Source organism: Callospermophilus lateralis, chromosome 18 (genome assembly GCF_048772815.1).
Source record: "Callospermophilus lateralis isolate mCalLat2 chromosome 18, mCalLat2.hap1, whole genome shotgun sequence".
NCBI lineage: Eukaryota > Metazoa > Chordata > Mammalia > Rodentia > Sciuridae > Callospermophilus > Callospermophilus lateralis.
Genome location: NC_135322.1, coordinates 10,537,383 through 10,547,577, shown reverse-complemented (window position 1 = coordinate 10,547,577; position 10,195 = coordinate 10,537,383). Strand labels below are relative to the sequence as shown.

The following is a 10,195-nucleotide window of genomic DNA, read 5'->3' as shown; positions in this document are numbered from 1 at the left end:
ATCCTCAGTGAGCCCTCCTCTGCCACCAGTTTAGATCAGACCCCAGTCACTCTCTATCCCTTCAACTGGCTTTATTCTTCACCTTTCCACTTAGCAATTCCATACTTTTTTTTTTCCCCCAGTATACGGAGAAATCCAGGGCCTTGTGCATCCCAGGCAAGCCTCTAAACTGAGCTACACCCCTACCCCCCGCCTTAATGTTATTTTGAGACAGGGTCCTGCTAAATTGCCCAGTCTGACCTTGGACTTTAGATCTTCCTGCCTCCACCCCCAGAGTAGCTGGGATTGTAGGCCTGCACCACCACGCTCAGCTGATTTTTATTTTCATTACTAGTAGTGGTGTTTTTCAATGGGTTTTTTTGTTTTGTTTTGTTTTGTTTTTTGGTATTAGGGATTGAACTCAGGGCACTCAAACACTGAGCCATATCTCCAGCCTTATTTTGTATTTTATTTAGAGACAGGGTCTTACTGAGTCATGTAGTCCCTCGCCTTTGCTGAAGCTGGCTTTGAATTTACAATCCTCCTGCCTCAGCCTCAGCTGGGATTACAGGTGTATGCCACCACACCCAGTGAGATGGGGATTTGTGTGTTGTCTAGGCTGTTCTCCAACTTCTGGGCCCAGTGAGCCTCCTGGCCCAGCCTCCCAAGTAATTACGACTACAAACATGCGGCTGTGCCTGGCTTGTATTTGTTTTTGTACTTGTTTATTCTGAGCCCAGTGAGGACAGGCAGAGCCAGGGCTTTCCCATTGCTGCGTCCCTAGCCCAACTTGGCCCAGGGCCAGGCATAGATCTCTGTGGGAGGAATGAATGAATGTACTCTTCTCCTTTGGAGCCTCCTGCCCAAGCCTGTGCTGCTCACACTGCCTCCAGGCAGTCTGCCCCTGATTGCCTTTCACTTGGTTTCTGACAATCCTCTTCCTCACTCCTGACTTGGAGAATGCTTTTTATCTAGAATCTCAGAATTGCTCTATCACTGTCTCCCAGATATGACCAGAGGGCAGGAAGTGTCCCAAGAGCAAAGGTGATGACTATATTGTCAGTAAATTTCTCCATCTTCCCCTTGTTCACAGATTTTTACTTCCATGCTGTAAATAATCCTAATTTTCTCCTTTTTGTCTTCATCTTTTGAAAACCAAATATTTGACTTAATTTACCCATCCCCTTCTCCAGGAAGGCCTCCAAGACCCCGGTGGCAGGGTCTGAGAGCCCATGGGACAAGGATCACTGCTGTTCACCAGACTGCCCAGCGCAGGGCTGGGGACAGTGAACTGGAATTGTTAGGGGGTCATAGAGTGGGAGGATGGTTGACCAGGGACACACAGACTCCATTCTTTTCCTATTTTCCTGTATTTTATGAATATTAACACAGCCTTATTTACATATAATTTGCATACACCAGAACTAGGGGAGAAGGGGTTTGGGAAAAGACGGGAGGATGGGGCTCTGCCCAGGCAGGTTCACTGTGCCGGCAGCAGCACCTTCAGCTGCACCTGGTCCCCCTGGGAGGGCGGAACTGCTGCCCAGGTGGCCGCCATGGCTTTGGCCACGCTGCTCCTCTTGGAGGTGAGTGGGGTCTCCAGGGTGAGAGAGGCATTGGCCATCTCCTGGGGCTTGTCACTGGCCAGGAAGCGCAGCAGGTTGTGCAGGGCCTTGGCCACATCGCTGCGGGCTCCCTCGTTGACGAGGCAGTAGAGGATGGGGTCAGCCACACAGTTGAGGCTGGTGAAGGCCAGCGAGCTGTGGTAGGCGGAGAATACGCGCTCCTCGAAGCCACAGTCCCAGGGGCGGCCCAGGTAGACGGCGCTGCGGGACAGCAGGAGCACGTGGTAGGGCGCGAAGCAGACCAGCACGATGGCGATGAGGCTGAGGGCCAGGCGCTTGATCTTGGCCTTCTCCTGGCGCTCGGTGGACACGCTGCCCCTCACCGCCCGCAGGATGCCCCGGTAGGACAGCAGCATGAGCGCCCAGGGGAAGAGGAAGCCCACGAAGACCCGGTAGAGGTTCATCCAGGCCACCCAGCCCTCCATGGGGAACTTCTCGAAGCAGAAGGTGTGGTTGTAGCGGTCTCGGAAGAGCTCATCGTGGAACAGGGGCGCTGAGTTGGCGCCCAGCTCCGTGGCCCAGACCACCGAGCTCACGGCCACGGCCGTCTTGACGCGCCGCAGCCGCGCGAACCTCAGCGGGTGGGCGACGGCCAGGTAGCGGTCCACCGAGATGCAGCAGAGGAAGGCGATGCTGATGTAGATGTTGGTGTAGAAGACGAAGCCGAAGAGCTTGCAGGAGCCGGGGCCGTGGATCCAGTTGTCGTGGTGCAGGAAGTAGTCCACCCACAGCGGCAGCGTGCAGATGTACAGCAGGTCGGCGATGCTGAGGTTCATCAGGTAGACGCCCAGCTCGTTGCGCTGCCGCACCTGGCGGTAGGCGGCCCACAGGGCCAGGCAGTTGGTGGGCAGCCCCACGCCGATGACGAAGATATAGAGGGACGGCGGGAAGAGGTGGTCCACGCGCGAGTCCACGTGGCAGCCCTCCCACGTGCGGTTGCCCATCCTCATCCTCGGCACCAGGGCTTCCCAGGCGCTTCCCCTGGCCCACGGGGCTTCCGGGCCGCGGGGGGCGGGAGGCCATCGGGCCCCCTGAGCCCCTCCTTGGAGGCTCAGGGGAACATGGTGGGAGGCTGTCACCCAGAAGAGAGGACGTTGAGGCAGGCTTGGCAGGGAAGGAGAAAGCTTGAGAGGAGGGAGGAGGAACTACCGCGAAAGGAAGAGCTGGGAAGGGTGGGATCAATAGAGGTCTATCAGTGGGGTGTCGGTAGAACCAAGCAGGGCATAAATAAGGAAGTCTGGGCTAGGGGACAACCGGGTGGGAGAAGAAGTCGTGGAGGAGATGAAGGCATCCACCGGTGGTGGTAAGAGGATGAGGCTTATAGAGGACCTAGGAAGTTAAGTGGAGCCACATGGAAGTACTGGTGGAATGAAATGTTCTAGAACGCACAGGAAATATATGGGACAGCGTTGAGATGGCAGGAGAATTGAAAAGATGAGGCAGTGCCGACAGGAGTGCTGTCATCTCCCGGGATCCTGGCAGGAAATAAGGAAATCGCTATGGTCACCAAGAAGGAGAGGGTCCTGTAAGAGTGGGCAAGTAGGGAGGCCAGGACTGGGAAGGGCTGCTAGGAACAGGAAGGAGGTGAGGAGGGGCTGATCAGAGGAGGGACTCCAGCTGGGGCCTGGAGGGGTTGGGATGAAGTGGCCCTACCTCACGACTCCAGGCAGAGTTGACATTGTAGGGCCTGTGGGGAGAGAGGACAGTGATGAGGCAGAGGACATCCCACCCACTTCTCCCACCCCCTCCCCAACTCCTGCACATGACGGAAGGCAGACCCTGGATCCCATCCTAAGCAACAGATCACTGAGAACACTGATTTGAGGAGCCAGGTATCCCCCCAAAAAAAGATAAATAAAGACCAACTCAGATTTTAGAACTTTCTCCAAGATGCCAAAAATTAGGCACATGTATCATATTATACTTCAGGAAACACCGAACTAGTCCAACCCTATCCCTTCATAGGTAAAAGAAGGGGTCCAGAGAGGATGGTCAGTTCCTGAAGGTTGCACAGCAAAGCAGTGATGGAACTGGTCCTGGGACCAGCCTCCTAGCCCTGACCAAGGAGCCTTGTTCTATTTTTTTTAAGTTTTATTTTACTTTTAATTGACACCTAATAAGTAAACATTTATGGATACAGTGTCAGGGCACCCCATTTTTTGGTGCTGAGACCCAGGAAGGGCACCCCATTCTTGATGATGATGGCAATGGTATAAGAACAGCCACACACAGGCCCTGATCCAAGCCCTTCTATCATTATTTCATTTAAATTTTGAAGAATTGCCTAAGGGCAGAAGGAAAGTAGTAATTCTCCCTTTTTGGCAAACTGAGGCACTGAGTCATTTGGAGACCTGTCCAAGGTCCTGATGGGGGTCTCTGCTCTCAGCCCTTTGACCAGTTTTTCCAATTTGTTCCATTTCCAGAATAACTGGATAGAAAAGGGACTGGGAACCGTAGCAGAGGGCTGAGGGAAGGACAGAGCCTCCTCTGGACTTGATCAAGGTCAGGGTGAGGGAGCAAGGGGAAGTCCTGAGTGGAGGCTGGCCAGCCACTGTCTCCCAGGGAGCATGTTCCTCTCCGTCTCTTCTCCCGCCTTCTCAAGGGAGAAACAGGCCCACCATCTCCTTGGTTCTGAGAAGACCCACAATTCAAGGCAAAAGACAGTCAAGGACCATGTCCCCGACCATCGTCAGCCCCAGAGAGAAGGACAGCGATGTCCTGAGTCATGGGCACTTTGAAAGCCATTCCTTTGAAGGGTCTAGGTCTGCACATGTTTCATTTTTTTGAATGTGAAGAGAAAAAAAAAGATCCTAATTGTAAGTGAAATCTAAGACAACAAAGAAGAAAGCGCCCGTGTTCTGGGTGAAATGAGGTGGATGCAAGAGGCCACCTCTGAAGAATCCCCAGGTCACACTTTGAAAACCACTGGTTAGGCTGGGTGTGATGGCGCCGCCTGTAATCCCAGCAGTTTGGGAAGCTGAGGCAGGAGGATCACAAGTTCAAAGCCAGCCTCAGCAAAAAGCAAGGCACTGAGCAACTCAGTGGGACCCTGTCTGTCTCTAAATAAAATACAAAATAGGGCTGGGGGTGTAGCTCAGTGGTCGAGTGCACCTGAGTTCAATCCCTGGTACTAAAAAGAAAAAAAGAAAAAAGAAAAGAAAACCGCTGGTTAGCCAGCTGTGGTAGCACACATCTGTAATCCCAGCAGCTCTGGAGGCTGAGGCAGGAGGATCTAAGTTCAAAGCCAGCCTCAGCTACTCCATGAGATCTTGAGCAACTCAGCGAGACCCCAGCTCTAAATAAAATATTAGGAAAAGGGCTGGGGATGTGGCTCAGTGGCTAAGCACCTCGGGGTTCAATCCCTGGTACCAACAAACAAACACTGGTTGAGTGCACTGGACAGAGGAGGAAACTGAGGCCCAGAGAAAGGAACAGATGGACCACCCTGACGCGCATTCCCGAATGCCAGCCCTGCACCACCTGCTTTCTGACTGCCATTCGCCTGGCTCACCTCCCACCTGGCAGCCAGAAAGACCTTGTAACGTGGAAACCAGCGCTTGCTACTTTCTTGCTTGAAACCCTCCGGTGCCTTCCAAATGGACCTGCAGTAAGATCCAAACTCCTGGCCCCGGATGACCAGGTTCTGCCCAGCCCACCTTGTCCCCTCCTCCAGTCCCACCTCCTCTGTGACCCTCCTCCCAGCTTCAGACCCTTTCTTCTTACTCTCCCCTGGTGCTTCCTCCAGCTACCTCCCCCATCTTTTCACACTCTGAGGGCATCCCTCTCCACCATGTCCCCACCACCCCAGGACCCTCTCCTGACATTTCCCGCAGCTGGTCTGTTTGCTTCTGTCCATCTGTCTGGGATGGGCCTTCCAGGAGGGCGGGGACCTTGTGGGTCTTGTTGACTCCCTATGGCCAGGACCCAGGACAAGCCCAGCATACAGTAGGTGCTCAATAAGTACTCGCAGAAGCCATTCCAGACACTCAGAGGCCCTAAGGAGGACCCCAGTGCTGGCCGACCCATCCCCCACTACACCTCCCTATCCTCCCCTGTAAGGCTGCACCCCAGGCTCAGAGGAGTCCCTGTGGGGGCTGGGGGGAGGGAGGAAGGAAAAGGCAGGATCTATGGCTTCCTAATTGACTTGGAAAGGTCAGTGCTGAGCCCCACTCAGTAACTCCTGCCCCCTGTGGGGTCCTCTAGTAGCTGCTGACCCCACCCTAGACACATGACAGAGACTTCTAAGTCCTGTCGCAATGGGCAGGGACAGGGGTTGTTCCTGACTAGACCAGTACAACCCAGTCCCTCGCTCCTCTTGAAGCCTCCCCCCAGACCAAGTCATTCAAAATACTGTCACTCCTCAGTTCCCTTTCCCTCCCTCTCTCTACCCCAGGGTCGCCCCTCTGTTTGCCCCTGATTTCTCCCTCCTTCCTCCTGTGACATATTGGAATTACTTTTCCTTCAGGAGCCTCGGTGTGTCCTTTTGCAAAAGCGGGCACAGTTTTTGAGTGGAGACTGGCCAGCCACTGCAGCGTGCAATGTTTGAACAGTTTTTACTCCACAGTCACTGGAGACCAGAGACAGGCGTGAGGCAGTTGGTAATGGCAGGGGACACCCACTAGAGCGGGAAGCCCCCTGCCCCACCCTCCCTAGACCCCAGGGCTCTGCTGAGACAGACCGGAGACATTTCCGGCAGTCAGAGGAAATACATTTCCCATTGCTAATTTCCTCCAAGAGAGCCAGTCTTTCCCACCCCTCTCCTTCCCCAGCCTACCTACGTCTTGGGGGTGCTGGGCAGAGGGAGGGTGTTCCAAGTCAACCCTCTGTCCTCCTCCACCCAACATCTGTCCACCATGAAACCCCCCAAAGTCAGCAAAAAATGTCAGACTCTTAGAATTCCACAATGCCACAGGCCCGTATGTGACAACCGGGGTGCACAGCTATTTCTGACCTCTTTCTGAGACAGAGGGGGAAACTGAGGCTCAAGAAAATGAGCCGGTTAAGCACTTTCCTTCCTAAATGGCTTTCTTTTCTTATTTCTGCATTTCTGTCATTTTTCACATTTTGGGGGCAAGACGTCTCTGACCCCTTTGAGAATCTTCTGGAAAATATGGATCTTCTCACCACAAAAAAAGCAAGTGACCTGCAGTATCTCAGTGACCCTTCCTCACCTGCTCAGTTCCAGGATCAAGACCCTGAAATCTATGTCACCTCCCCTATTCAGGCTTTGTTGGGAAGGTAAACCCCCAAATCTCAAGCCCACAGGAGGCTTCCCACAACCCCCACCCCCACTTGGGTCCCCACCCTCTCCTTACAGAAGAGCAAGAGAGAGACTCCTGTGGGGTGATACTGGGGGACAGGGGAGGCGGATTTCCCCCCCACCACCAGCTGCTCAGGCCAAATAACTCCCTGGGCTGGCCAGCCACCCCTGTCCAGGAAGCTCAAGGACTTGGAGAGTGGAGAGGACAAGAGGAAGAAGTGATGCGGCCCCCCACACACCCCCTGAACACTCACCAGCCTTGTCCCCAAAACCTCGCCACCAGCCGGCTCCCGCTTTGCCTCCTCTCTGGGCTCCTGCTTACCCCCCCTCCCCCAGCAGCCCCAGGGGACTGGCCAGCTCCGGTCTGCTCATTAGGGACGAAATGTGATCACTGAGCCTCGCTCCCCACCTGGTGCCCTGGCGGCCGGTTGGCGGAAACCAGGGGACAGTCGGGCCACCCCAACCTCCCTGCTGGGTCTCAGTTTCCCCATTTCTACCTGGGGGGCAGTCTCTATCCTCCCCTGTACCCTCTGCACCCACCAGGGGTACTGGAATGCTCAGATGTCCCCCTCTGATGTTCTAGACTCCAGCGGTTCTCAGATCCTCAGGTTCTATCTTCAGCCCGTTCTCAGCTTAGTTCTATTATAACATTCTAGAGCCTTCGCGCTCCCTATGCGATTATTATTATCACGGCGGCTTTGTGAGCGCACCCTTCTAAGTCTCCAATATTCCAGGACACTCGCATTCCAAGATTCTAAAGTTCTATTGTTAGAACGCTCTATGATTTTTTAAAAAAAAACATTCTATGACTTTCATAATCTATTATTAAAACCTCGGTGATTTTTATCTTTGCCCAGCAAACATGAATACGCATTTCCCTTTTATTTTTTACAGAAATGGGAACATACTCTAAATAGGTGAGCCCCACTTCCTCTTTTTTCCCCCTGATCTGTTCCGTTTTTTAACCTTCCAGCAGCCTGAAGGCAAGAGTGCAGGAGTCTGAGATACTCATTCCCAGAGGCCAGGGCGATGCTGGCCTCTCCGCCTGCCCCCAAATTCTCACCCCCAGGAACACGAAGCTGACTGCCTCCCTACCCTCGCTCAGCGGGCTCCCCTGTCCCTCCTTGCTTGCTCCAGCTGAGTTATTATTTGTCTAGACACAAACCAAATTATAGGCCCTGTCCCAAGGGCACAGTGGGCTTCGTGGGGAGGGTCAGGACAGAGTTGATCCCCACTCTCCCACTCCCCCACCTCTTTTCCTCTCTTTCCTCCTTCTCTGAAACCCAAGCTGCTGCCGGCCCCTCTCTGTCCCTGCCAGCATGGTGTTGGAAATATGGAAATATTTTCTTTTCTCTGCTCCTGAAACCCTCCCTTCTGGGCTGTGGCTGTTCATGCTCACCCTGACACCCCTCCCTTCTTACTGCCAAGACCTTCTTCCCCAAATTAATCTGACTTAGTGACAGTAAAAGAAGCCAATTCTCTGGATTTTGGGCAAAGAAAGCCAGATCTCCAGATTTAGGCTTCAGTTGAACAAGAGTCCCCAGCCTGGTACTGACACACTAAGGGGATGTCTGCTCTTGGGCCTCAGTTTCCTCATCTATAAAATGGGGGGCTTGGCCTAGATGGCTCTGGAGGGTCCTTTAGAGTCCTCAGCTGTGAACACTGCAAACGGCCAAGATTTCAAGATTTATCTGCTTGAACGGATGGATGGGAATATGCTGAGAGCTTTGACTTGAGGATCTCAAATCCCTCCTCTTCCCCTCCAATGTCCTGGGTCCTTCCATTGAAAATCGTTCACATTCAAATCTTCTTAATAACATGATTCCTAGAGTCCTGGGAGTCCCGCCCCCTCCATCTCTCTCAACCTTTTCTACTGGGATCCCCTCCCCAAAAGGAAAATCTTCCCATCTTCACCCCAAATATGAAGTCAAGTTCATTCAGAGACAAAGATGGTGGAATCTCTGTTGGTGGGTTCTAATGGAGTGGGGCAGGTGGGGTCCTTCAGGGGGTCCTAGAGGTGGCCCTCATCTTCTCCATATGTGCCCCCAAATTCCCCAATGCACATGCAGCTGGAGCATGCCGGCAGGTGGCTGCACACACACACACAGACCATCACACTTCGTTTTCTAGAGCCGCCCTTCAGCCTGGTTTTGGGTGGGGGTGTCCCATTTAAGGGGAAGGGGAATGAGGCAGAGGCAGGAAGGAGTTAAGAGCTGCCCAGCCAAATCCTGGAAGGGAGGAAGTGGGGGAGGAAGTCCACCCCTCAGCCAGGAATTCCTGAAATCAGAGGGTGGGGTGGGTGGGAGCTCAGGAGCAGTGGGGTGACTGTGAAGGGGGAATGGAGTCACAGTGCCACTTGGAGTCCATTTGTCCCAGGTCATAATTCCACTGCCCTCTACCTCAGTCCCAAGCCACTCCCCAGAAAGTTCCAGGATGCCATCAGATTTGGATGGAGATGAACACGGGACCCAAGATGTCACAAACGGGGTGCAAGGTAGAGAGGAACCCCAGCGATGGAGAGGGAGCCATACAGAGGCAGACGTGAAGGGCACGGAGGTGTTCAGATCCCGAGAGAGATGGAGACGGAGGCAGAGAGACCCACGGAGATGAAGCGCTCCGCAAGAGGCAGAGCGTCAGAGGCCACAGAGACAGGGAAGGGTCGCAGAGGCACAGAGGGACAGGAGGTGAAGAGAGAGGCAGGGAGAAAGAACGGGCACAGAGACGTGCAGAGACACAGAGGGCGAGTCACACCGAGGCCGGGGACCAGCGCCGCAGAGACGTCAGACACCCGCGGGCGATGGGGACCGACCCGGAGGCAGCCAGCGGCGGAGCTAGGGGACAGCCGGCACCCGAGAGGGGCGGCCCGGGACGGCGCGGGAGCCCCCCAAGGGGCCGGGAGCCAGGAGCTGGGCTGCGCCGGGACCTGCACCTACCTGCGCGGCGGATGGACGGGGCGGCCGGCGGCGCTTCTCGCTGCGCTGGGCTCCCGCTCCACGGCGGCGCGGGGACCCAGCGGGCGCCCCCGCGGGGCAGGACGGCGGCGACTCCACGGGTCTCCGGCCCCAGCCGCCGGCCCAGGCCCCGCCCCGCCAGGTCCGCCCCCCCGTTAACCCCTCCTCTGCCGCACCCCCTTACACCGATCGTCACCCCACTAAAGGCTTCCAGTCCGGAGAAGCCACACCCGCCGCTGGACACCCCCATCACTCAAGGTCCCCAGCCGGAGCCCCCACACCTTATTAACCCTTTGGTCACCCTCTCTCCAAACACACACACCTGCAACTTTATTAAACCCTCAGGGGGACAGGAGCTCTGCCCTTGACCTGGGCTGAGT

The 10,195-nt window shown here is 54.9% G+C and overlaps 1 protein-coding gene across 2 annotated transcripts; it reads right to left on the bottom strand.

Moving 5' to 3' along the window:
* Positions 1-1,347: 1,347 nt before the first annotated feature.
* Gpr4 (G protein-coupled receptor 4) lies at positions 1,348-9,894 on the bottom strand. Of its 2 annotated transcripts, XM_076838556.2 has the most exons (3): positions 9,798-9,894; positions 3,258-3,291; positions 1,348-3,079 (listed from the first exon to the last, which is right to left on the bottom strand). In XM_076838556.2, the coding sequence occupies exon 3, from the start codon at positions 2,552-2,554 to the stop codon at positions 1,460-1,462; it is 1,095 nt and encodes a 364-aa protein (XP_076694671.1). In that variant the 5' UTR covers positions 2,555-3,079; positions 3,258-3,291; positions 9,798-9,894; the 3' UTR covers positions 1,348-1,459. The 2 variants fall into 2 exon arrangements, with proteins under 2 accessions (XP_076694671.1, XP_076694670.1); XM_076838555.2 differs by having other exon boundaries at positions 1,348-3,291.
* Positions 9,895-10,195: the final 301 nt, after the last annotated feature.

Bases quoted from the DNA above. Each gene is read 5' to 3' on its own strand.
- Gpr4 (XM_076838555.2), bottom strand. From the start codon at position 2,554: ATGAGGATGGGCAACCGCACGTGGGAGGGCTGCCACGTGGACTCGCGC.